This window comes from Phaenicophaeus curvirostris, chromosome 21 (assembly GCF_032191515.1).
Source record: "Phaenicophaeus curvirostris isolate KB17595 chromosome 21, BPBGC_Pcur_1.0, whole genome shotgun sequence".
Lineage (NCBI taxonomy): Eukaryota > Metazoa > Chordata > Aves > Cuculiformes > Cuculidae > Phaenicophaeus > Phaenicophaeus curvirostris.
The window spans coordinates 2,358,649-2,385,832 of NC_091412.1; the positions used below are offsets into that span (position 1 = coordinate 2,358,649).

The 27,184-nt window shown below is 46.9% G+C and overlaps 1 protein-coding gene across 4 annotated transcripts in view; it reads left to right on the forward strand.

Annotated features, from left to right (window-relative positions):
- Nucleotides 1-27,184, forward strand: part of CLIP2 (CAP-Gly domain containing linker protein 2) — an 84,241-nt gene that overhangs the window by 4,806 nt on the left and 52,251 nt on the right. For 2 of the 4 annotated variants that reach the window (XM_069873934.1, XM_069873937.1), the window contains exon 2: nucleotides 11,657-11,878. In XM_069873934.1, the coding sequence (XP_069730035.1) occupies nucleotides 11,767-11,878 (112 nt within the window). In that variant the 5' untranslated portion in view covers nucleotides 11,657-11,766. Of the gene's footprint in view, nucleotides 1-9,631; nucleotides 9,653-11,132; nucleotides 11,154-11,656; nucleotides 11,879-27,184 lie in introns of those variants that run through there. The other 2 variants (XM_069873935.1, XM_069873936.1) reach the window with 2 other exon arrangements.

A 27,184-nucleotide genomic window follows, 5' to 3' on the forward strand; every position in this document is an offset into this window, starting at 1 on the left:
CAGTTTAAAGGTTTTGCTGCCTTATGATGGAATAAAATACGATGCTAACTTGAGTTTGCACTGAAATTAGGTGGTACTTTCCTTTCAGTGCATTATTTTTCTGATTCTAATGTTTACCTGTCTGGATGCTTGTTGCAAGATGTGGTACCGATGAGCGAAGTATCCTGCTGTGGACTCTGAGCCAGCAACGAAGTCCTCGTCTCCCCATCCCCGTCTGTGCTGGGGTACAAGGGGAATGTGAACTTTGTTTGGCTTATTTTGAGATTTAACATTCTGAGCTCTGGTGCTGATTCCCCTCAGAACTCTGTTTGTGCCTGGGAAAGCCAGATGCTTATTTTTGAGAAGTGTTTGTACTCTATAAAGTAAACACTTCAGAGGAACATCCCAAATCTTTTGATATGAGACTTCCCAAATCCTTGATATTCAGGGAGACAGCGATGTGACAGACTTGACTCTTCATCTCTGCCACTGGTTTTTGAGTAATCCTGGGAAAAATCTTTTCCTTGTCTGTATCTTTTTCTCCCAGGTACCAAGTGGGTGATGCAGTTCTGAACTCCTTTGAGGTTTGCGAGTGAAATGCTCCGTGGATGTTGGATAGTTGGATCTTGGAATGCTTTAATCGCTTTTCTCTGCTTTTTGATCCCTCTCCTGTGCTCCCACACACAGATCCTTTAAAAAGATAATGCAAACAAAATTGTATTTCTCGTGCTGGAGCTCTTGGTCCGAATGGATCCTGTTTTATGTTGGTGAATAACTTTCCTAGTGTAGCAACAGTGACGTGGATATGGGTTGCACTGAAGGGTCTTCACAAAAATTTGGGGAGGCAGAAACTTCAAGAGGTGATGTGATCCTGCTGTCTGTCCAGGGTTAGGACAGTGCATCGCTGTCACTTGAGGCAGAGGTTTGAACTTTTTATTGTTTTCAAAAAATAAACGTGGGCAGTGAGGGAGTTTCATAGAAGGCTGGAAAAGATCTCAAAGCTAATCCAGTCAACCATCAGCCCAACCCCGCTATGCCTACTAAACCATGTCCCAAAGTGTCACATCTACCCATTTTTTGGACACCTACAGGGATGGAGACACCTCCACTGCCCTGGGCAGCCTGTGTCAGTGCTTCACCACTCTGTAAGTAAAGAAACTTTTCCTAATATCCAGTCTAAACCTCCCCGGCACAACTTGAGGCCATTTCCTCCCATCCTATTGCTTGTTACTTGATTGAAGAGATCAGCACCCACCTCACCACAACCTCCTTTCAGGGAGTTGTAAGGAGTGATGAGGTTTCCCTTCAGCCTCTCAGGACAGTTGGGCTCAAGTTGAGCTCATGTTGTAGTTAGAACTGTTGTGTGTGTGTCTTCCCCTTTGTTTTATTAGCTGTCATTGTCACTTTGTGTCTTGCCTGTTGCTGTAAAAAGGCTAAGGGCAAGGATGTTTCATTGATAAAGCCAGCACAACATCTTCTGCAGCATGAACTTTTCCTGCAACGTGTCCTCTGGAGGGTCTCCCAAACCAAGGCACTGCCTTCTGGTGCAATCCCTAACAAAGGCTTTCTCTAGCTGGTCTATTATTTTCCTTCTTTTGACACATTCCTCCCCGCTTTATCCATTGCATCATGCTCTGAAAACTTCTGTGTCCGCCAATTAGTGCTGGAAACTTTTCAGTAACCCTGACAGGCGCAAAAAGCAGCTGCCTGTGGCAACAAACAGCACTGGCTCATCCCTTGCAAATACTCCCATTTGTGACCTGCAAGCGCATCCCGGAGATGTCCTGGCTGGGGAACAAACCTCCCTAGAAAGAGGCCTCTCCTGGAAGATGCTGAGGATCATGAGCATATTTAGGCTGGACATTAGGAAAAAATTTTTCACTGAAAGGGTCATTGGGCACTGGCAGAGGCTGCCCAGGGAGGGGGTTGAGTCACCTTCCCTGGAGGGGTTTAAGGCATGGGTGGACGAGGTGCTAAGGGACATGGTTTAGTGTTTGATAGGAATGGTTGGACTCGATGATCCGGTGGGTCTCTTCCAACCTGGTGGTTCTATGATTCTGAGATGTGTTTAATGGGCTTTTTAGCCTCTTATTCAGCTGTCGTATATTGTGTCCTGTGCTACCTCAGTGGATCTCGTCAGCCTTCCTTGTGAAGCCTAGTGATTAAGCCTGCTCCGTAGCTATATTTAGCCTATAACTATTTGTTTTATAACCAAGATCCTTGCTATGCAAACTGGAGTAGGTCAGTCTGCAACCTTGAATAAGAGGTAGCGGAAGGTGTCCCTGTCCATGGCAGGGGCGTTGGAACTGGATGATCTTTAAGGTCCTTTCCAACTCAAACCATTCAATGATTGTAAGACTTCTCTTTCCCAGCTGGTAAGTTTGGGATGTTCTAGCTGATGATCAACCCACCAGCCAGTCCTAGTGGGGATTTAATGATGGGCAGCATGGCACAAAATGCTGGTTGTGGTGGAGGAGGCTGTTCTGCTTTACAGCAGCCAGATGGGGCTGAAATGGATGCTGCAAATGGCAGGAGTGGAACAGCTTGGAAGGTGGGTTTATATCTGTGCTAGAGTTCCTCTTGCAGGACCGGCGACCCGGGGCAAGGCTTTGGTCCTGTTTCTACTGTAAAGCCCAGGTTGCCGCTGTCTACTGAATCCCATTAAATGTGTGACTGGGTGTTTTCCCAATGCACTTGAAAGTGTGTGTATAGATATTGGCCAGTGGAACCCAGAGGGCTTAAGTGATGAGCCCAGCGTGTCCCAAGGTGTTTTCTGCTACACCAGAAAGATGTTGCATTCCGCTCCTATTTTTTTTAATTTTCTTATCTTTTAAACAAATCATCTGCAAGTTTAAACTCGCACAACTGCACTCCCATCAGACAGGCTGTCGTAACACTGCACTGAAAATGAAAACAATTCTGAGTTTTGAAAAACTTAAATGTGCGGAGAGAGAAAGGAGAAACCAGCAATAGTAGTTGTTGCCCGTTTTCAGCTTTGCTTCTCCAGCCTTTCTGTTACTGTCTGCAAACCAGGGCTGACCTGCAGAGGAGTCTTCATTGCAGGTGCAGTTGTAAAAAGGGGGAAATTCAGTGTGGGAGAGTCCTGGATCCTGTTTTTATTTCGTATTCAAAGTCCGGGACAGAGGTTAGGTTACAGAAGCGCACAAATCAAAATCTGTGTTAACCTGAGCTGCACTGAGTAACAGATGAAGTGCCAGGGTGAACTTTAATGCTGCACTAAATCAAGCAAACCAGGAAATTCCAAAAGTTCAGATCCTTCTGCAGCTCGGCATGGGGTGCACAGCGCGGCTGAGTTATTGGAGAGCTCAGTTTTAATTAAAGAAGTAGTTTGTCCTGTAGTAAAATACCAAGCCATTATAATGGAATCTGTTTATCATGTATCATTGCCTGCCCTGCACTCCGCCTGCTGTCCTTATATTTCTTTTCCAGATATTGTTCCATGACAAATAATGCTTTCTTGGAATAGGAAACTTGGATTTTGTCAAGGCCTTTTGAATTGCAGAGGAACCTTTCTGTGGAATTGAGAAGGCATTGGATTAAGCCTGAACTGAGCCGGAGGACGACAGCTCTGAAATCTCCACGTAGATTCTGTTTGCTTCCCATGGGAGCTGTTTTGGTGTTGCGTCCCTATATCTTTCGGCAGGGACGTTGTCCCCTGCTCCTGGGGGCTTAACTCCCCAGGACATTTCCCACAAACTAGAGATAGTTTTGCTCTGCAATTAGTGCAGAATGGTTGCTATCTGCTGTTGTCAGTCTTCAGCAGGCGCTCTGCCAGCGTGGGGAGCGTGAGCTCATCAACAAGCCCATAATTACTCCCCAGTTTGTATGTGATAACTTCCTTGAATGTCCTTTGGGCTTTTTTTCCCCAGCTTTGCCTCGGGTTTTGCATTGTATGTTTTTAGTTGAGTGCAATGGGATGGCTTTGCACGCTCTTTCTTTAATAGCCTTTGTTCTATAACTAAATCACACGCGATTAGTCTATCCTAGTGGTAAGAACTAGCTTAAATACCTGTGTTTTAAAATAAAATGCCTCTAGGCTTTCCCTTTGCATTCTGTGCTAATTATCATGAAACTTGTGTGAGAAAGATGATGAAACGCAGGCGTTTTTAGAGGTCAACAACCTTTCAGGCAGGGAGGGGAGACTGCATAGTAACAACACAGCTTTATGGCTGAAGAACCAACTGTAAGGGAGAGAAAAACCTGTTGGCTGACAGAGAATTCCAGGATCCCTGCTTTTTCTTGTGTGCAGCTGAAGGAAAAAAGCTCTTTTTTTCTATTCCTGAAGTACTATACCTCCATTCCCTCTATGGGAGAAGGAAAGATTTTCTTGGGAGCGGAGTCTGACCTTAATTAAGAATGAACATCTCTTCTGTCCTCTGTACTTTCAATGAAGTGAAAGGATTTAATCCTGATCTGCCATATGCTTAAGAAATGGGTTTCTGATCACTTGTCAGAAGGACTAACTAATCAGAGAAGTGAGAAGGCGATCGTACGATTACCTTGGATTAGATGGAACGTCTTAAGGAATTAAAAGATAAAATTACCCTTTCTTCTCAGCATAATCCCTGTCTCTATTAGCAAAGCTGCAGTTTGGCTTTATCAGATCCTGCCTCTGTGTTGATTGGATTCATATCCTGTCCCTTTTGCAGAAGACTGAGTGGTTTGAGTCTGGCCGTCAGATTTTGATTTCGAGGCAAAACACTGTTCTTAAAATCCCTAGCCCGTCTTTTCAGCGTGGCCTGCGTTGCAGGATCATGAGCCTGGGCCACCGAATCTTTACCTGTCCTTGCCTCTGGCATGCAGTCACCTGGGCAGTAACATATCCTAGAGGACTTGAGGGGTTGGAGCTTTATTGCATCAAAAAGCTCATGTTCCTGGGAGGAGGGAAGGTGCAGAAAGGCTTGGAAATATGAAGTGGATACAATTCAGAAACAAGAAGAGAAAGAACTTTGTATCTTATAAAAAAACCCAAAATCAATCTCTTTAGGTAAAGGTTTTGCACTGGGTGTAGGAAAGGAATTCCAGAGCTGGCGCTGAAAGCTTTTGCCTTTAATCTATGTGCTCATTGTTGAAGTGAGTGAAAAGCTCCTCCAGAGACGGGTTAATTGAGTTCTTCTCTAGCAGCTTGTTTTCAGAGAAATGTTGGGCTACAGGTATTATTTTCAACATTTTACAGAACCTGATGCTGGAGGTTTCTGCCAGCAGTCGTGCTGTATTCAGTGGGACATTCTGCACAGGGAGTGCGACATGTGCCAGAATGTGTCGCTGGAACAGGCAGTTGTGGGTCCTGTGGGGTGCAGGGGTTGTTCTTGGGCTTCGTGGAGGTAGGTCACTTGTCCAGAGCCCCAGAGGTTCCTGAATGATAAAGGCCAGGGGACCGACCCCAGAAACCTCTCAAGGCTCTGTACTCTTTCTGAAATACAAAGCCAGAACGTGTGTAGAAAGTTATTCCTGCTTTTATGTTTAAGTCTCCTGAACATGCATGCAAGGGATGTGTTGTAACCAAAGTGCTGGTGGACCAACCCCAGCTGCACGTGGGATTGTTTCTCTTCCCTGTAGAGGATGGGGGTTTACCTTGCAGGCATGAAATGCACTTTCCGTTACTCCAAATGGAGTCGCTGTTATTATGTTGTTGGAGCAGCTGCAGACAGAATTCCTGGTCTTTCCAAGCTGTGTCTTTATGACTCATGTAAGAGTGTGCAGATTCATCTTGTGATAGCTCGTAAATGGCTGAAACGCTCCTTGCAGATGTGCTGCCGCTGGGCTGCATCCCAGACCTTGTGGTTCCTCATCCTTGGTGCGAGCATGAGGAAAATAGGCAGTGTTTTAAGTAATGGCACAAACAATTGCTTCATAAGAGATTATCTTAGATGGGAGTAGGTAAAACCACATTGTACGAACCTTTCCATATCCAAATAGTTGTCTTTGAAATAATGGATTATTTGCGTGAGGCACGATTATTTAGGAAAAGTATTTTACTGCTGCTTTGCATGGTCTTTGTTTATCATTAACTTTCTGTACCACGTAACCTTGACTTCCTTCTGTCTGGTAGCTCAGTGCTGTTCTTTACCTCTTTTTATGGGCCTTTGTCATGAAAAGGTGTGACTGCAAGCTTCACATTTAATTACATGTGGATTCCAAATTTAGAAAATTGGAAAGCTAAATTTTGGTACTCACTTTTTGGCTATGTATTTAATGTTAAGAAATAAGGAGTTATTTCCCCACAAAATATTGTATACGCGCAACTGTTACAGCGGTGTTCAGGTACAGCCAGTCTAAATCCCACTTGGACCTGCATTCACAATGAAATTCCTGTGCTTCCCTAGGGTTTCGTGTTGGGTAAACACTTCTTACTTTGAGGTCTACCCCGAAGGAAGCACCAGGCACAGGGTGGGATTCAGGCCAACTCAGTCTGGTGTCTGGAAACCTGGTCTGTATCTTGCAGTTCTTTCACTGGGGATGTTGGGGTGAACAGATCCTCAGATTGGCGTATACCCAGAGGGGATTTGTTCTGGGGAGTCTGCGTTGTTGCTTGTGACCATCTTGAACGGGTGGTGTTCCATGTAGTAAGCAAGTACTTATGTGCCTTGTTGAGGGCAGGAGGGATGGATCAGCCCAGGAAGGACATGAATCTGTTGGACTAAGTCCAGAGGTGGCCACAGAGATGATCTGAAGGCTGGAGAACCTCCTGTACGAGGCCAGACTGAGAGAGTTGGGGTTGTTGAGCCTGGAGAAGAGAAGGCTGTGGGGAGACCTTAGAGCAGCTTCTAGGGCTGAAAGGGGCTCCAGGAAAGCTGGGGAGGGACCCTGGATCAGGGAGGGGAGGGATAGGATATGGTAAGGGGAGTGTTTTGAGCTGCAAGAGGGGAGATTGAGATGAGATCTCAAGAGGTTATGTTTATTTGTGAGGGTGGAGAGGCCCAGGTTTCCCAGAGCAGTGGTGGCTGCCCCATCCCTGGAGGGGTTCAAGGCCAGGTTGGATGGGGCTTGGAACCCCTGATCCAGTGGGAGGTGTCCCTGCCCATGGCAGGGGGTGGAACTGGATGGGCTCTAAGGTCCCAAACCCTTCTATGATTCTATGAAGCAGAGAAACTTGTGGATAAGCTGTTATGTGTTGCCCAGACTGACAAAGGCTTTTGCTTCCAACTTGTTTTGTGTTACTCCTTTCCTATGTTTGAGAAATAATTGGATTTTATGCACCTCCAATTGTTTCTTGATTTTAATGTCAGCTGTTCTCATGCGTGGCCAGCGCTGTGGGTACTTGAGTATCTGGAGATATTGGTCCTGGTGAAAGGTATATTTTGGATGTACATCTGCACTTGCTTGAGGATTGTTCCACTTTTTGAATCTGAGCCCAGGTGACTCAGATCCAGCTGTCCCTTCTTCTAATGGAAAGATAGAGAACAGAATGTTTTGGTCATTTGAAGCAAGCTTTCATATTGTGCATTCCTGAGATGCTTTCTTGGTTGTGGGAACAGACAGAGCCATTCATCTCCTGCACTTGGGGCACAACAACCCTATGCAGTGCTACAGACTAGGAGAAGTCTGGCTAGAAAGCTGCCTGGAGGAGAGGGACCTGGGGGTGTTGGTTGACAGCCGACTGAACATGAGCCAGCAGTGGCCCAGGTGGCCAAGAAGGCCAATGGCATCTTGGCTTGGATCAGAAACGGCGTGACCAGCAGGTCCAGGGAGGTTATCCTCCCTCTGTACTCGGCACTGGTGAGACCGCTCCTCGAATACTGTGTTCAGTTCTGGGCCCCTCACCACAAGAAGGATGTTGAGGCTCTAGAGAGAGTCCAGAGAAGAGCAACAAAGCTGGTGAAAGGGCTGGAGAACAGGCCTTATGAGGAGCGGCTGAGAGAGCTGGGGGTGTTTAGCCTGGAGAAGAGGAGGCTGAGGGGTGACCTCATTGCTCTCTACAACTACCTGAAAGGAGGTTGTAGAGAGGAGGGTGCTGGCCTCTTCTCCCAAGTGACAGGGGACAGGACAAGAGGGAATGGCCTCAAGCTCCGCCAGGGGAGGTTTAGGCTAGACGTTAGGAAAAAATTTTTTACAGAAAGGGTCATTGGGCACTGGCAGAGGCTGCCCAGGGAGGGGGTTGAGTCACCTTCCCTGGAGGGGTTTAAGGCACGGGTGGACGAGGTGCTGAGGGATATGGTTTAGTGTTTGGTAGGAACGGTTGGACTCGGTGATCCGGTGGGTCTCTTCCAACCTGGTTATTCTGTGTGATCTCAGTATGGAAAGATGCAGGAAGAATCTAGCAGAGATCTAGAAAATGCTTATAATCTGTGTCAGCTTGGAAAAGGAAGAAAAACAAAATAGGCAGGGCTGGTGGCCCTGGAGTATCCACAGGGACAGATGGGGTTTTGTTACAGTGTGTCTGGAGAAATTCACATTTCCACAGGGTTTTATGGGAAGACAAGCTTAGCTTGTGCAGCTAGTATAGGGAGTAGGAAAAAAAACCAGCCATGTGTTTCTTATGCTGCGTCTGGTGTCGTATTTGCCTGTGTTGAGCATCTACTGCTGGAAACAGATTTTTTTTTCTGAAGGGCATTGCTAATAGAGCCTGTTGGGATGCTGAGAGGACGATACAGGAGCTCAGCACAAGTTGTTATAGCTAATGGAGCAGGGCAGTGCCCTGTGGAGATACTGGCCCATGTCCCACGCTGAGGATGTTTCTGCAGCACAAAAGCTGCATCACTCAGTTGGACGATAACATGGGACTTGGCTGGCTCAGGGCAGTGCTGCTGTGGGTGGTGAAGGTGACCTGATGGTCTGATTCAGAGGAGCTCCATCCTCAGCATTCGGAGCTGCTTGAAAATCTGCTCGTATATTTTCATGTTGAAACAGAGAAGACGTCAGCGATGGAGAAGGAGGATCTGTGCCTAGCAGCAGGTGTAGACGTCTTTGAAGATATCCTGGGTGTTTATTTTTATCGATGCATTTCTAAAGAGTAAAATTTTCTCAAGTTCATCCTCATTTCCCTGTGAGATAACGAATGTGCTGGTGTATGCTGAGGCAGTCATCCCTTTTTCCTGGCTTCGGTCATTGTGCAGCTCTTGGAGATAAGAATGAACTTCAAATACATCCGACTTTGCTCTGCACCGAGCGTGGCTGGGCACGCAGCAGGGATCTGGGTGTGATGTTGGGGTGGCCCTTTGGAAGGTTTAGAATCCGGTGTGTGGCATGGAGCCCCCAGTGAATGTGCTGCTTAACTGGTCGTGGTGATTTTATTTCTGGATGAAAGCAGCTATCTGTCCAGAGGGCAGCTTAATTAGCAGCCTGTGGAGTTCATTTGTTTTTCAGCATTATTGTGTTGAAAGCAAATATGTTTGCATAAAGGGTTCTGGCAGAAGTTATGCAGTGGGAATGCACTTCCTCTGATTTCTCTCCCCCTGTGTAAAAATAAAATCCAGCCATCCTGAGAAGAAGCAGAATATCACAACATCTTGTGACTGGTGTGGCAAGCAGAGCTCTGGGGACACTGAGAATGAACTTCAGGATAGGAGAATGAATTGAAATTCCATGTCTCATCATAGATAAGCCACAAAACAGAGGAGCAGCCTAAATTTACCATCTCCCTACAGCCTGTGTGGTTCTGCATGCAAAGTTCAGGATCCAGGGACTCCGTCTAACAGAGACCTGACAAACTGTAAAAGAAAAAAATTCTTCTGGCACCCCTTTCTGCTTAAATTCTGCTCTATCACTCTTTTATCCTTCTCTCCTACCCCCCATCCACATTCCTGGTTGTGGATTCAACCAGCCGTCAGGTTTTATCTGGAAGAACCAACATCCCAACTTGCTTAATCACAAGTGCAGCATCAAACTTCGTAACTGAGAGGCAGAACTGGGCGATGAGAGGGGTAAACCCAGGAGTGAGGGTGTGCTGTGAGGACAGCAAACCTTCAGGATGAAGGTGATGGAGATGGTAGAGCACATCACCTGCCAGCAGAGGTGCTAGAAATCAAGTTGCCCTGTAAAATCAAAGCTAGCCCTGGGCAAATTGTGTTATCAGAGATGGAGTGGGTGGGAGAGAGATGCCTGATGGCTTGACAGAGGGGAGGAACCAGGCTTATCAATGTTTCTCACCTCCAGATTCTGTTACAGATTCTGTCTCCCTGTTTTATGCTAAACAGGGCTGGAAGCTGCAGCCTCCGCTCCAGCTCTGACAGCCTCCGAGCCTCACTGGCTCTGTCACAGGAAGGCTGTTTTCTCTCTTCCTTAAAGAATTGCTTGCTCTTGTCCATTGTTCCTAGTGATGTGATCTGAGCATCCCCCTTCCCATAAACAGCCCTGACTTCTGTGTAAGCTAAATACTCTCCAGCAGTGCTGTCTGCAGGTGTCTGAAGCTGCCCTAAGTGTTGAACACCCTTTCTGGAGGGCTGGGGAGAGGAGATGGGGCCTGATTCCCTTCGCTTTTCACTCAGACTCCCTCCCCAGGCTGTCTCTGCTGTTCCCTCCTGTCTTTGTCTCCCAAAGCCAGCGTGGGACGACTGACTTCTGTGGTGTCTCAGGTATTTGTGAGCCCTCAGGAATAAAGTTTTGGAATTCTCTTTGTGGTTTCTCCTCCTCGGTGTCTGCTCGCAGCTTTCCCTGGAGCCCTGCCAGCCCTCCCTGCGCTCTGACCCAGCCTGTGTTGAAACCCTTACTCAAGCCTTGATCACTTCCCGTCCCTGCTATTGCAATTCCCCCTCGCAGCATCTGTAAATCTTTGCTACGTTCATTCTCCAGAGGGTGCCTGCAGCAGGCTGCCTCCCTCCTTGGCCCATGAAGCTTCTGGCTGCCCCTTGCTTTGCTCTCCTTGCAATTCCCTTTGCCCTTGTGTCGGTGTTGTCCCTCGCTCACTCTCCTTCTTCCCTCACATCCCAGCCTTAGCTTCCTTTTGGATGATAGTCTCAATTTTTCAATTGGTTTTCTTTATCCTTTGGGAATGTTTTCGCATTTTTGTAAAGCAGCTTAGCTATTTCCTGTATTTTTTCTTCTCTTCTTTTAATGCTTTTTGCTTGAAGAGTTGTGTGATGGTTACTGCAACGGACTTGCAAGAAATTTGGAGGTTTTATTGCCTGCCAGGAAGGGAAGAGTTATGTGACTTCACCAACGAGTCATGCTTAGATTTTGGAAAGTCTTTTGCAGTGTTACTGCAAATCCATGAGGTCAGGTGCCTTTTTTTCTGTAATATGGTTTTGGATTTGTTCTTAATGAAGGGAGTTGGAAAGCCCCATCTTGGACAATTCCTCCTTTGAATTTTGAGAGGTTCCTCTGAAGTCTGGTGGAAATAGGGGCAGCGAGTGTCTTGTGCTGAGGGCTGTTCGTGTGCCTTTGGGAGGCTCTGACAATGCTTTCCCAGAGCAGAACTGAGTCTTGGCTGATGCATGAGCTGAGATTTAAAACCAATCAACAATTTTAGTTGCTTAAATCCCAAATTGAGGTTAAATTCCTGTTTGGTGGATCTGGGAGGCTTCAGCTGTGGGCCAGGACTACAGCGTTAAAGGCTGCAAGACTGGGGAAAAGAAGGCAATCATCACCCTTGCTTTTACAGGAGGAATGAAAGATCCAGAGCCTCCTAGGGGTGTGAGGAGGGAGCTGGACACTGCTCTGGGAGGCTGTTCAATGTTCTCCCACCCATTCCCCATCTGATTATATTATACTCTTCCAGGTCTGTGACGATGGAAGAAGAGGTCCATCATCGAGAAGCCTGAACGGTGATACCAGGACAGCTCTTTGAAGCACTGGCAATACGAGCCTGAGATACACGAGACAGCAAACATGCTGAAGCCAAGTGGACTTAAAATCCCTGGCAGGGCTGGGAAGCACTCCAGCCTGGTGGGACGGGCATCGGGGACCACTGCAGCTGCTGTTACCACTGGTTCAAAAGAAGGTAAGGACTTGATTCATCAGAGGCATGAACTGAGCCACATGATCACCTGGCTTTAGAGACAGAAGTCTTGTGGTGCCAGCGTTCAGCAGGATGTGAAACTCCCCATCTGTGCATAGATTGATGGAGAGCATGAATTGGAACAAGTGTGATGGGGTGGGTGAATGGCCTCCCTCTCCCAAGGAACGCACAAAACAGGCAGCAGGTTGTGGAGTGCGTGGGAGGTGATAGATCCTGTGGTATTCAGGGCTGATGGAGAGAGGTACTGCCTCCTGTCTCATTTGTTTACGTACCTGTACAGACACCTCACTCGAAGAGCTGGTAATGATTCAGCAGGTGGGAGCCTCACCCCTGACCCTCTGAGATCCTGTCCTGTAGCCTTTGCTTCTGGCCTGTGATGAGGCAAGAGTAAGAACCAGGCACTTTAAGGTGATTTGTCCTGTGCTGACTACCTTGAATTAATGCCTTTGTTTAAACAAAATAATTTGAAGCACTGGGGTCTGAATAACTATTTACCTGGACACACGTAACCACACTTTACTGTCTGACCTATAGCCAGGGTGTATTTAAGCTGTATAGACTGCTATGGTGCAGTATAATTAACGCTTCAGAAGAGTTTGTGATGCCCTTTGCTTAGAACTCCTATTTTTCTGGCATCTTTGCTGCATTGTCTTTTTATTAGATATATTAGATATATTTTAGCAAATACTCAATGTACAAGTTTTGTATGTGATGCTTTTCATCTCACTTGATTATAAAGGCCTTTCCTCTTGGTTCTGGGGAAAAGCATCAGGATTCTGTTATGTCCTGTCAATCACCTGTACATTCGATGTAGTACACTTTTTATTTTGAGAATGTAGCTGCCTTCTTGAGATCTGTCAGCCTCTTGTACTGTAATAATTTATGTCGTTTCCTGCATGTCTGATTACTTTGCTATGTGTTTCTGTCCCAAAAATATATAGCATTTGGCCGAAGCAGAGAAGCCTTCTACCTGTCACTTTTGGTGTAGGGGATAATATTGGACAAAAATGGCTTTAGCATGCTGTGACCAATTAGGCTGTGATAACAATACTGTAAAAATGAAGCTGACCAGTCTGCTGTCTGTCGAGTAGTGCAGAAGTATTAGTTGTTTAAAAAATAGCCCCCATCTCTCTGAAGTTACTGTTGTGGTAGGACATGCCTCCTTGTCCCCTGAACATCCTCTTATGAGAAGGAGCCTCAGGCATGACCGCTACGTGGGACTTTCATGTAAAGACCTCACCCTGGCTCTGCTCTGTTTATTACATCTCGGGGCTCTGCTTTCCCCAGGTTCCTTCAACTGCGTTTTCTCTTCTTTCAGTGACTGGTAGCATATGTATCATCTCTTCAACCTTGTCAATATTTTCCTTGAGCAGTATTGTAAAAACCACAGTTTTCACTTGCTCTTTTGCACAGGTGCAAGGTCTTGTTTGAGGGGCCAGGCACTGCCTGAGCTCATGGGCTAAATTCGTTATTTCACTGTAGGGAGTGGAGCAGCTCTGCTCTTCTTCAGCTGAGGACTTGGCCCTAAGTGCAGAGAAAAACCTTTGGATTGAACCCTTCTGTGTTTGAATGGGTTTTAATAATTTAATAATTCCGTATCGAAATAGAAGATAATAAACTTCTGTTTGCTGGAGAGAAGTGCAAATTGACAAAGGAATTTCTTAGGATAAGGTTTATAAACTTGGCTGTTTATTTTGAAATTATCAGACCTGTCTCTCTATTTCCCCCTTGTTTCTGCTGGTATGGTTGAGAAATGAACTTGGATTCCAGTGATGTGACTGTTGAGCTCCCAGCTGCAAATCTCTCAAAGCGCTTCATGCAGGATTTCTAATTGCAGTGTGGTGTGGGCTTATTTTCGATTGATTTTTATCATGAGAGAGTTGGGGTTGTTCAGCCTGGAGAAGAGAAGGCTGTGGGGAGACCTTCGAGCTGAAAGTGGCTCCAGGAAAGCTGGGGAGGGGCTCTTGATCAGGGAGGGCAGGGAGAGGACGAGGGGGAAAGTTTTGAGCTGCAAGAGGGGAGATTGAGATGAGATCCTAGGGAGAAATGTTTTGCTGTGAGGGTGGGGAGGCCCTGGCCCAGGTTGCCCAGAGCAGTGGTGGCTGCCCCATCCCTGGAGGGGTTCAAGGCCAGGTTGGATGGGGCTTGGAGCCCCTGATCCAGTGGGAGGTGTCCCTGCCCACGGGAGGGGTGGAACTGGATGGGCTTTGAGGTCCCCTCCAATCCAACGTGTTTTATGATCGCCCAAAGGAAAAAAGAGAGAGAAGATCCTAGGCCTGTTGTCCCCTCAGAGGTTTTGCACAGAGGCATCTCGGCGAACACAGTCGGTGTGTGTGTGTGCCAGTATGAAAGAGTCAGCATTGATTGTGGGCGCTGGGGTCCGATGCCGCCTCTGAGCTGAATGCAACATTTGTGTGCTGGAGCTTTTGTGCCTTGTTCACTTACAGCCATCCATCACGGGGATGGATGGTCAGCAGAGCTGTTCAAGCGCGGGCAGGATCTCTTCTCCCAAGTGACAGGGGACAGGATGAGAGGGAATGGCCTCAAGCTCCACCAGGCGAGGTTTAGGCTGACCATTGGAAAAAAATTTTGCATGGAAAGGGTCATTGGGCACTGGCAGAGGCTGCCCAGGGAGGGGGTTGAGTCACCTCCCCTGGAGGGGTTTAAGGGACGGGTGGACAAGTTGCTGAGGGACATGGTTTAGTGATTGATGGGAATGGTTGGACTCGATGATCCGGTGGGTCTTTTCCAACCTGGTGATTCTATGATTCTATGCACCAAACTGAGTTTGACCTTTGACTCAGAAGTCCTAAATGAGTCTTGTTCCTGGCAAAATGTACGGAGAAGAGAAGAAGCCCTGGGACAGTGGGTTGGTGCCAATGTGCTGTGAGCTGCACCGCTGCTCCTCTACCCTTTGGGATGGTGCAGGAGGCTTTGCAGGAGTCCTGGAGCTGCTGGAGCACTCTCAGCACTGAGCCTTTCCTATCTTGAAGGCAAAACCAGAGCACAACAGGTCTGTTTACCCAGCACATGCTTGGTCGATGGCTGCAGTAGGGCTTGTAGCATCATCATCTCTCTCTCCCCCTGTATGAGAGCTACTGTATTTGTGAGGTCTGTGCCTGCTCTTGCTCTGGCAAATCTCTTCAAAGGCTTGGTCTTCAGTGACTCCTGCTCCTCTCCTTCCCAATGATGATCTGAAATGGTGACAAAGCATGCACCCCCAAATCCTGTTGCCTTTCCTTTGTATCTCAATCTGAGCGCAGCAGCATCTGTGCTGGCCGTGAGGCCCAGCCACAGCCCAGGCAGTCGTGGGGTCAGCCTCTGGTGGGGAAAACCTCCAAGAGAAAATATTCTTTTCTTCTGTCAAAGGGATTTCTTTCTTTCTTGGTGCCCACATCATGAAAATCCTGATCGCCACAGGCGCTGGCGTAGACTTTGGGGATACCTGCAGCCAAAGGATCTGTTGGGAAATCATAGAATAACCAGGTTGGAAGAGACCCACCGGATCATCGAGTCCAACCATTCCTATCAAATGGTCTTGGAGACTGGATTCTGTAACCTTTCCAGGGATTGATCAGGTCAGGGCCACAGGAGGATGGTGGAGCTTTGCCCCACCCTCCCCCCTCTGTCTCGCCGGCCTGAATCGCTCAACCTCTGGCTTCTAAGTGCATCACTGCTGATAATTCATGGTGCTGCTGATAACCAGCCCTTATCAAGAGGAGGGGACTATAAGTCAACCTGATGGCTGTTAGCCCTGGAGTGTGCAGTCAGCACTGAGTGCTTTCCCCACGGTCACGCCAGTGGTGCCTTCCTAGTGTACAGAGGGACAATGGCAGAGACGGAGAGGCTGAAAACAGTTTTCTTTTGTGTGTTTATTGTGAATAGTGCAAAAAGCTTTTTCTGTGTTCTTCTCTCTTCTGTCCCTCCCTAGGAGAGTGCCCTCCTGTGATATGCTGGGTGTTTGCTAGGATAAAAGTGTTGTCTAAAGATGCCAAGCTTTACATTAGGTTTTAAAGTTGCCTGGTGGAGGCTGTATGGGAGGCATTTGAGAAGCCCTGCAGAAACTGTGAGCTGTGCTCTGTGCTGTCCCTGCCCATGGCAGGGGGGTTGGAACTGGATGATCTTTAAGGTCCCGTATGACCCAAACTGTTCCATGATTTGCAAGAGCTCTGTGAGCTGTGTCTGTGCACAGAGAGTGCTTCCAGGGGATTGTCAGAGTCTGCAGGGGGAGCTGAGAGTACTGGGCTTTTCTGAGCTCATGCATTGTCTCCCCACTTAACTGCCTCTTGCCAGAAATGCCAAAGGGGACTTGTTCGTTTTCTTATGCATTTGGTGAATCACCTGAGCCCTACAGCTTGGTGGAAGAAAACCCTTTTTGTTTGATTACAAAATACAGCGCTAGAACATTGCTCTTTTTTTAATTTACTACCTTGGGGGCAGGCAGAAATCTCAAAAAAGCTTGAAGTATAGTTGTGAAAGACAACCATAAAGCTAATAAAGTGCAAGACTGAACTGTAACAGTGTACAGTCTGTTGGCTCCAAGCTGTCTCTGCTGTGGTGGCCTGGGGCTGGCTCAGAAAGACCCATCATCTAGGTTATGTCTTCCACATTGTGGAAGTGTCAAAGGTGTCAAAGAAGGTGCTTGTTCTCCAGTTGCACCTGCAAGTTGTTCAGAAAGCCTTGAGATGCAGATGGATTTTGGAGAGGTTTGCACTTTCTTCCTCCTACCTCCCTAAAAACTCATCAGTCTTGTCTGCAGAAGTGTGAGGAGATGTGCTTTCCTTTATTCCCAAGACTGGAATACACAAAGATGCTTTGATTTCTTCTTCCTCTTTCCCCCAGTGCTCTGTTCACGTTCTTTTATAGCAAATCAAGTGTCTCTCATCCATCTCTCACCGATTCCTGGGCAGTAGAGCTGTATCCTGTTAAATGTTTCCATGTACTCTTGACAACTCGCATCTCTAACAAAACAGAGGATGGATACAGATGTAGGATGCTGGGGATGTGTATATATAATTCCACAATCGATAGCTTTAGGTTTCCATAGAGACATCTGATGTAGTCAGGACATGAGACAAACTGGGTTAGTGTATCCAAGTTGTTTATCCTGAACACTTACTTGGAGCCCCTGTTTCTCACCGACTCACAGTGTCCGGTTTGAACTTCCCCGAGGTAGAGCCTGGCTGTGTCCCCTCCCTGAGTTGGCACTTCCAAAGTCCCATGAGGTGTAAGGACTCCTTGTGGTGGTGTTCTGGGTTGGGCACGCTGTGTTGTTGTGGCTGGGGGCTGCTTTTTTTGTGAAGGAGAGCTGAAATGGTCATTTCCACTGAAAGTCAGCGGGGGAATGGCACCTGATATGGATACTTGGAAAACATTATCCTCAGTGAGGGTGTTCATGCTGACTGTCTCTCTCCCTTCTCTCCCATAAAGCTGCAACAATGGCAAAACTAAGCCTTACTGCTTTGTGGCAACTATTTTCCTTAAAACCAGACTGAAAATTCATCTCTGGCTGTCTTGGGAGAGGCTTTCCCACAAATGCATTGGCCTGTTTTCTATGCTTGAAGGAAAGAAAGTTACTGCTCTCAACCCCCTGTGCCAGAGGTTTCTGTGCTGAAGGTGAGGGTCACTGCTAAAGGGCTCAATGTAATGTTTGGATTTCTTGTTTCTTACAAAGCTCATATGTCATGGTTTCTTTCCCACCCTCCTCCTGGAAAAGCCTGCTCTTGCCTGGAGTTGTAGGATGGAGAGAGAATGAAAGCTGTGATGAATGGGTTCACACAGCCCTCCCAGCTGGTGGAACAGGTGAAGGCTGCTGGGAAGGGGAGCATTCACATTTCAGAGGGGTTTTTGTCTGCACAGAGCAGCGTTAGAGTGGCTTGGGTAGAAAAAGTCTTGCCTTTCATACTGCGTTTTGCTGTCAGCTGGCTCTGGCGTTCATTTACAGAGCTTTTTATGGTTCTTAAATCTCTTTAATGAAAGAATTCTGGCAAATGGAGTGGGAGAAAAGGAAAATTAGTATTTGCAGATGGAGCTGGGCAGCACTGGGAGTCAACACTGAAGGCAGAAAAGCCCAGACTCATTATATTTTCTGTGATACTTAAACTCATCCGGTCTGAACCCAGCCTGCATCTTGCATTTTGCACATGGATCCTGTCTGTTGGAATGGGCAGGTACGAGTATCCAGGACCTGAATGTCACATTTAGGCATGGCTATGAGTGTCAAAACTGCTTTTCAGTGGGTACCCAGTTTTATTGCCAAACCCAGTACTTTGATAGCTAAAATATATGGCTTTGCCAGGAGACTGGGAATGCCTCCTCATTTTCATATAAGTGTACGTACATCATTTTTCATGAAAAATAAGTGCACAGAGCTATTAATATTTGCTGGCTTAATGTCCGCCTTTGCAAGCACCATGTGATGCTTTTGTTCACTAAAAGTAAAAGTGAAGTGGACTGGAGTGCTCACAGGGCCATTAAAGAGCAGGAGGTGACTGGCTCCCTAGGGTAATTAAACTAAGCAAGTTGTAATAAGGGGTTTATAAGCCTGAGCTGTGCTGGTTATTGGAGTAGTTAGTTGCGCTTGGTTTCTGGTTGCTGAGCCTGGTTCCATCCCAGGGGATGGTTTCTGTGCCGAGGGATGAGAGCCTCGGTGTTCAGGCAGCAGCTGGGATGGGTTTTCTGGGTGGAGATCCAGAGTCTGCATTAGGTGGGATGCGTTGGTTCAAGTTGTTGAATCTTCAGAGCCCTCACTCCAACCTGGATGTGATCAATCACTCCCAGGACTGGCGAGCAAGGAGAAGAGGCTGACAGAGGATCGAACAGAGTGGACTCCAGGGGTTACATCCCGGGTCCTGCTTTGCAGTTGAAGGAGGCTTCCTGTGAAATTGGTGTGGTGTAATATTTTTTACCAGGATTGAGTTGGGTTCTGGGATTTCTGGGGGTGGTGGCATTAACTTTTGTCTTCTGATTCGTTTTCTGAGGGCTGCATCTGGTTTCAGAGACTCAGCAGCTCTCTACAGAAAAGTTCCTTCACATCCATCTAGACCCCAGCATTAAGGAGCCATCCCTGCAGGAATTCTGCCCAAGGAGTGTGAATCTCCCCACCACCGTAGCTCTTCTGTAGGATTAGTGCCTTACTCTCAGTGGGAAATCTTCTTTTTTATTTCTCTGCAACAGGATTAACAGCAGCATCTTGGTGAATTAACTGGGAAATCCCTTGTTTGCCCCTAAATTTTCTCAGGGTTTTGTTGGAGTAAATCAGCTGGTTGCATAGCAATAAGAAATGATTTCTGTTGCCTCTAGGGTTATTTTACAGTACAACAAAGAGAGGGAAGGTGTCCTTGATGTGGAATTCACGCCTTGATGATAAGAGAGAGCGTGGGGTGGTTATTCTCAGGTAGTCATTGATGGTTTGGCAGTGTCTTACCACAGGCTTTTTTCATTAAGCTGCAAGAAATACTGCTGAAGCTGCCAGGTTTTGTATAAATATTACTTCTCATTCCCAAATAGATATGAAAAACACTAAACTACTGTTTTGTCTGAAACAAAAGAAATGGGGGTTTGGTGTCCAGAGCAGCTGATTGATTGGCACAGGCATAGGGAGCCTAATCTTGTCTGTTCAAAGGCTTCGTGCCTCTTGATTAATATCAACTTGGGATGTTGTGCACTGGTGAATTGAGAGGAAAGACGCCATATCATGAGGCCAGAGGCTGCTATTACTTCAAGCAAATGTTTGTTTTTTGGGTTTTTTTGCTGCAGGCCTCGTGGAGTGATCGGAATTGTCAGCTCTCATCTGAGTGCTGTCCTTGGTTAAATCTATGCTGCAAATGTGAGTGGGTATTCCTTGAGTCAGATGAGTGATCCTTGCTAGAAATGCTTCATTAGTGTCTGTGAAGTTTGATTAGTTCTTCTTTGATCTTGATAGGTCTGTGTACACGGCATCTTCAGTTCCTGGGGAACTGGGAAGTGCCAAGGAGCGTGTTTTAAGATTAAATGCCTCTGGCTACTATGGTATCAAGCAGATTATCTCTCAATTAGTACCAGGTAGGGTATCCACTACACACAAGCAGGTATCTGTTCAAGAAGTTATCAGATACCTGAAAGGAAACAAGTGTGTGTTTTCAAAGGTTGCACAGGAGAAACTGCAAACGAGAGTTCGAGAGCTGCTGGTTTGCTAATTTTGGATGGATGCGCAGCTCAAATGGAGAGTTGAGGCTGGGAGAGGAGCTGAGGTGGCTGCGAAGGGCAGTGCAGTTGAGGGGTAGGAACTGTGACAACCGCCGGAGAAACTTTGAGTGATCGTTAGAGCTTGAGCGTGCTTGTTCGTTGTGTAGGGTGACTGAAGTGCCCTGTGTGTGGGTTGCATGGCTCTGTACAAATCCACTCGCTTGTGGACATGGATGCTCTCGTGAGACCCTGCATATTTACTGCTAATCCCCTCTGCCTATCCAGAAGCCAAATGTTTCCTGGCATGGTCGTGGCCCAGCTGTTTGACTATTAGCATAGGGCTGGTCTTCAGCTCACACAGCCCTTTTATGAGCCTCTCTGTCTGAAATATGTTTTGTTCAGGGTTTTCTAGGCGGAGCTTTTAGCCCCTGCCCCATTCTGCTTCAAGCTGGGAAAGGACCTCAGGCAGCGTTTGTCTCCCAAGGAGAAGTGGTTTGATGCATTGCTAACAATACAAAAGGACATCAAATCAATCTTGATTTAATCAGCTTTATAGGTGACATCTAGAGACAACCGAGAGTCTGATTTTAATTGTCTTAATCATTAGTTGCTCTTAGAAGGATTTGATATAGTTAATCCTTAATATTCAGTACACTCATAGGCTGAGATGCGAGTGCACGCTGAAGGCATATGGAGGTCAGACGCCCTCCTGCTCTCTCTGTCCGTAGCTCCTCACAGAACAGCAGGGAAAGAAAATCTGCTTCTCACAGATGTTCAGCTTATGGTGGTTTGAATATAATGAACCAGATCCTGTTCAGCTAGGCTGGTATAAGTCTGCTGGAGCACGAGTGCAATTGCAGTTACACCCATCGGAGTAAGGGTGCGGCTTCGGGGCAGAATCTGCTCTTGCGCGTCCTGCCTCAAACAATTGAACTAATCCTGCAAGAGCAGATTAATCATTAGAGGCCTGAGCCAATATTCATTGAAATCAAAGGAAAGATTCCCTTTAGTATAGATGGATTTGGGATGAGAATCCATAGGATTACAGTGGCCTCTGACTGTTGCTGTGTAGTATGAGCTATTGGTTAGATTTAACACCCTGACCCTGCACGTGAGCATCCTTCTTGCAAGCAGTTAAATGGATGAATTGGTCTGCACAAGAGCTTTGAAACATCTAGAATACAGATGTTCTTCTCTATTTATTTTGGGTTCAGCAGGATAGTTACTTCCTTTTAAAATAAAGATGCTGAAAGGATACATCGCCTTAAAAGAAATTGGGTTTATGTCATAGTGAGGTCATTGAGTAAACTCCACGTATCACAATGCTCACTATAAAAGAATGGGTTGTAGAAACTGGGCTGTCTGTGACTTCAGCAGCTCCATTCAGAACACAATTGGTGATGTCCCTGCTACAAAATGGGACTGTTTTGGCAATGCTGGCTTCCAGCACAGTAAACACGTCCCATGTGTGACATCTGGGTCAGGGATGGCCTGGAGGATGCAGCAAAGCGCTTCACTCGCATGGTCTCACTTACAGTGTTCTTTGAGAAAGGAAATCTTTGTGCACGGGGATTTTTAAATGATTGCAGATGAAGGCAGTGATGAATTTTGCTAGAGTACCTCTTAAACCGAACCTACCCCAAGAATTCAGGAGAATTCAGCATGCTCCCAGAGCTCTCGTTTACGGAGCAGCATTACAGAGGAGTTTGCTGCTGCTGCAGAAGAATTCTCAAGCTGCTTTATCGATGCCTACCAAGCACGAGCTGTAAGTCATTCTCTCTTTGTGTAATTATAAGCCTGCTGTGCACATATGAAATATGTTTAGACACTCTGAATGCTTCAGCACCACCTGTGGAGCCTGTGGCTGCGAGGTGGGTCAGAATTGTGTGTTTCGCACACAAGACAACTTAGAGAACTGGGTCTTGCCCCATGTTGATCTGTGAGTCAGAGGTGGAATTGGAACAGTTACCCTGGCCAGCAGTTTTTTCTAGCCGCTTGTCTTCCCGATCCTGGCACCAGGAGCAGCAACTTCCCTCTCCGATGCTGCTTCCCATTGTCCTTGTCACTGACTAAAATACTGCCTCTGTAAACAGTTTGTGCAGTTGTAACTTGGCTGAGGGTGTGCAGTCACTGAGCATACTGGGCATGTGTCTCAGTCCTGTGCTTGGGATCTGCTTGTCTTATTTCACACCTAAACATCTACAGTTGTTTAGGATTCCCATCCCTGAAGATGACAGGAGCCTTCTGTATTGCTGTATAATTTATTTCACAGAATTGCTTTCTGCACAGTGTTATATTTGGAGGCTTCAAAAAAGCCTGCCAGGATTTAGAAGGACTTGATGCAGGCTTTGAACAAAACATTTTGGATAAGGGTGGTGTGATGTTGAGAAAATCCTGACCCCGAAAAAGGGCTTGGGGCATCATCGTCACTAATTGACTGCTGTCTTGGCTGGCAGCTTGCTGTTCAGAGGGTGAAAGCATAAAACTGATCATCTGATCATTCTGGAGTCCTCAGCACAGGGAGGACATGGAGCTGTTGGAGTGAGACCAGAAGAGACCACAGAGATGATCCGAGGGCTGGAGAACCTCCTGTATGAGGATGGGCTGGGAGAATGTGGGTTGTTCAGCCTCGAGAAGGCTGTGGGGAGACCTTAGAGCAGCTTCTGGTGCTGAAGGGGCCTGCAGGAAAGCTGGGAAGGGGCTCTGGGTCAGGCTGGGCAGGGAGAGGATGAGGGGGAAGAGTTTTGAGCTGCAAGAGGGGAGATTGAGATGAGATTTGAGGAAGAAATGTTTTGCTGTGAGGATGGGGAGGCCCTGGCCCAGGTTGCCCAGAGCAGTGGTGGCTGCCCCATGCCTGGAGGGGTTCAAGGCCAGGTTGGATGGGGCTTGGAGCCCCTGATCCAGTGGAAGGTGTCCCTGCCCATGGCAGGGGTGGAACTGGATGTGCTTTAAGGTCCCTTCCCCCCCCTCCAAATCATTCTACAGTTCTCTGATTTCTGGTGATCCCTGAGACCTAGACCTATTTGGTTTGCTGTGGGTTTCGGTGTTCATATCATAGCTGATATATTTTAGGGTCAGATCTGGATCATCATGGTCATGTTTTCTCTCAAAAAACGGTAAAAAATGCATTAGGCATCTGCTGCAAATAGGTGATCTGGATTTTCGACAAATGGTGCCTGTTCATGTACAGCTCATTGCCTTTTCAATTGGATACTTAGCTGTTTAAGCCAGATAGCTGGAATAAAGTAGATGACTCAGTGTTAATCTGCTCTCAAATATCCTTTTTATTAGATTAGGCAAAACAAAAACAGCCCAACAAACTGTGTTCTTCATAGCGTGGATGTCTACAATCAGGCTATTGTGTGCCCTTCACGGGAGATGTATAGCCCGTAAGATCTGCGCATGGATGTATGGCTGCGAAACTAAATGGCCGATGGAGTCGTGAATCAAAGCTGTGTTTCAGCACAGCCCTGGTGTTGTGTGCAAGTTTGGCAATTAGGAAATGTTGGTACCTCCTCCAGTTCCCCTGGGATCCCTCTGGATGGCCCTTAACGTGTCCCTCTCACACAAGTCGGGTGGATGATTCAAAGTGATGGTATAATTGGATTGCTGTCATGTTTCCACTGGGAAGGGAAAATACCTACGTGCAAGACAAAACACAGTGTTTGCCTTTCTGCTGATACCATCCCAATGGTTCAATTAACAGTGGCTTAACTCCCTGCTGTCTTCCAGGAGAGCTGGTTACACTGAAAACAAGCCCCTCAGCATACTGCTAGGACCTAACCAAGCATCCTCATTCATTATTGCATGTAGGTTTTAAGTTTTTGTGCTTTTCCCCTCAAGACTGGCTGCAGAAGTACCTTTCCCAGCTGCAGGCTGTGAGTTCTTGCAAAGAGCAGTCGCTGAAGATTGGCTCAACTCCTGCCAGGGGGGAGCAGGGCAAAGTAAGAGTCATAGAATCATTAAATGGGTTGGGTTGGAAGAGACCTTAAAGCCCATCCAGTTCCATCCGCTGCCATGGGCAGGGACACCTCCCACTGGATCAGGGGCTCCAAGCCCCATCCAACTTGTTCTTCAACACCTTCAGGGATGGGACATCCCTTCAATATTGGGAGCTCAACGAAAAGCTTGTGGTTGTGTACCTAGGAAATATTTGAGGTTCAGCAGGTAGAAATGAGGAGTCGTTATCAGATGTTACTGATGTGGTCTATTGGTATGTCTAACCCTTCACATGGGGAAGACCTCCAGGCGCCAGCAGGACTCTTGTTGCCTAAACTTGCAACTTCCAGCTGTGCAAATGCAGCCCTGGCTTGAATTAAAGGGTGCTTTCAGCTTGAGTTGGGGCCACGTGGGCTCCTGAAGTGCTGCAGGCTCCCAGTGGGAGCACTGGTACGAGCGGCATGGCTCATCAGCTGTCATGCCAAGCAAGAAATGCTGCGTTACGGTAGAGCTTATCTGACTTGAGTGAGGTAACCAGATCATCTGAGTGCTGTGGGGTGGTAAGAGAGGGTTATAGTGCTTGTTATATACTGGAGTAAGTGCTGTGCCCAAAGGCAGTCTGTGCCAAAGTTAGAGTTGAACTAGGCATTCTCCCAGTCCTTTAACAGTCCTTTCCCCTGGGTTATCAGAGATACGGCCTCTCTGCTCGTGTATGGCTGCTCAAGTTATGTTCCATGAGTAAATATCCGGAGTCACGCGCACACAGCACCTTGTTCTGCATCACATTCCTTGCACAGGCTGTTGTTTTTGGAGCTGCTGGTCCCCTGCTCTGGCTCTGCTCTGCTCATAAAGCAATAATTACTCTCTTGATGGAGCAAACCAGACTATTTTTTGGTACCTTCTCTTCTGTATTTTATTGCTAGTGAGCTAATTCCATCATTTCTGAGTGAATAAGTCAATGGCCTTTCCGTGTGCACCTGCTTGAGCAATGCACTGCTTGGCTGCTCATCCCTTTCAGCTAGTGCGGTAACTGGTTTGGAATGGCACCAGAATCCATCTGAGTGGGTTTTATGGGGAAATGATGCCTGAGCAAAAATTCTGCGTTTTAACATGGCTGTGAAATCTCAAACCCCTGCTGCTTGATTGCTTTTCTGGTAGAGAGAGAGAGAGCAATGTGCTTTACTTGGTTGCTCTCTGGGACTCAAACTTCTCCAGTTCAGGACCTGTCCTGCTCCTCTCTCTGTGCTCTGCCTGGGAAATCGTTTATAAATGTCTCATTAAAGACCTGAGTCTGCCTCCTTTTCTTTCTTTTTGTCAGCGGATCAGCTCACTGAGAGCAGCTGTCTTTACTTCCGTAATAGCAGCCCTGCAACTACGCTTGTGCCTTACAAATTCCCACAGCCTAAGAAACCGCGGACAACTGTGCACGTATGTACGCGTCGGGTTTGTAGACATGGTAGGTTTAGACTGAACTCTTTTCCGTGCTGCTTTGAAAAGAAAAGCCTCTGAGAAGTTAGCTTTGTGCTAGGTTTAAAAAAGAAGCCGAACATATGGTGTGATTCCAGCGATGCAGCCGGAGAGCCAGAGCTGGGTGTCAGCGCCGTGGTGATCGCCGGGGCTGCTGGAAGGAAGCTCGCCGTGTGCGGTAGGAGCCATCCCTGTGAGCGGATCTCCCCCGGTTGGCATTTTCTCTCTCTCTCGGGGCTGTCCACGGGTTACACCGGCTGCTTTCTAACACCCCTTTCTGTCTGTAAGTCTTTTAGTGATTGCAACAACCCGGTTTGCACGTGGGGCCGGGGGGACAGAACTTATTGAATCTTTACAGTGAAGTGCTTGTTTAAACGGAAAAATATATCTTCTACATAGATGAAGCAATGGTGAATAAAGTGAATAATGCTTCCAAGGGGAATATATCTGGCTGAAGGGATTTTATTATTTATTTACGGAAGAATGAAGCCTGTATTATACAGGCTTATATTTCATGGAAAGGGTCATTGGGCACTGGAACAGGCTGCCCAGGGAGGTGGTTGAGTCCCCTTCCCTGGAGGGGTTTAAGGGACGGGTGGACAAGGCGCTGAGGGACATGGTTTAGTGATTGATGGGAATGGTTGGACTCGATGATCTGGTGGGTCTCTTCCAACCTGGTGACTCTATGATTCTGTGCACCAGGGGTTACTTTATCACAGTTTTAGTTGTCTCAAATGTGTCTGTGACTTCTTTCTAGAGGACAAGGGTGGTGTGGGCTGGGGAGGAAGGTATGGATGCTCCATTCTTTTTGTGAAACCTGAAACACCCTTAAAACTGAGATTTTTGTTTTCATTCTTTCTTGGGAAAATGTGGTGCTGCTCCAGGGGTTTGGTAGGTGGGCCCTGTTTCCAGATTGGGAAATGTTGAATGGCGTATTGAAACAGGAATGCTGAAAGAATATCCTTTACGATTTTAAAAATTATACTTATGTAAAAATTAAGACTTTTACCTTGAGACAAATAGATCCTTCCATATGCTGCGAGTTAATTATCCCGCAGTGAAAGAAACCTTGCATCTTTTCTACTTGTCACTCGCCTCCCTAGTGCCCTGTGCTGCCAAAACCAATCTGTTCTGCATATTTTGTTGAATACCACTGTGTATCTGAAAAACTTAGTCCTTGCATGTAACAAATATATCTTTGAGTTGGGTCTCTTTTAAGAGTTGGACTGGATCTGATCTAGCATAGCAGGTAAGCCCCAGCATCCTCCATCCCTCCCCTCTCCAGCAGGCACCGAGAATGCCTGTCTCGCCTGTGGCAGAGCAGATTTCGTACCAGTCAGGCTTTTGAATGAGACCTTTATAAGAAGGCTTTGTTCAGAATGTCTGTTTGAGGTTCAGTGCCCTCTTAGCTGCCCTAGTGAAGTCAAATATCTGCCTCAATGGGCACCTCCTTGCTTTCAGTGCAAAGCAGTTTTGTAGTGGTTCTCGTTTGATTTTGCTTGCTCATTTGTAGTTTCTTCTTATTGTCCTCTTTTCCTTCCTCCTCATCACAGGTTTCTTTTGAGGTATGTCTACCCTCTTCAAAGGAGCCAGAGCCAGCGATGTTATATCAGATCTTAGTCCCCATGCCGTGGGGGCTATTCCAGGGAACAGCAGGGGCAATAGATTTGTAGGATGCCAGATGCTGATCTCGTCTCTGTGCCAGTCACTGCATGA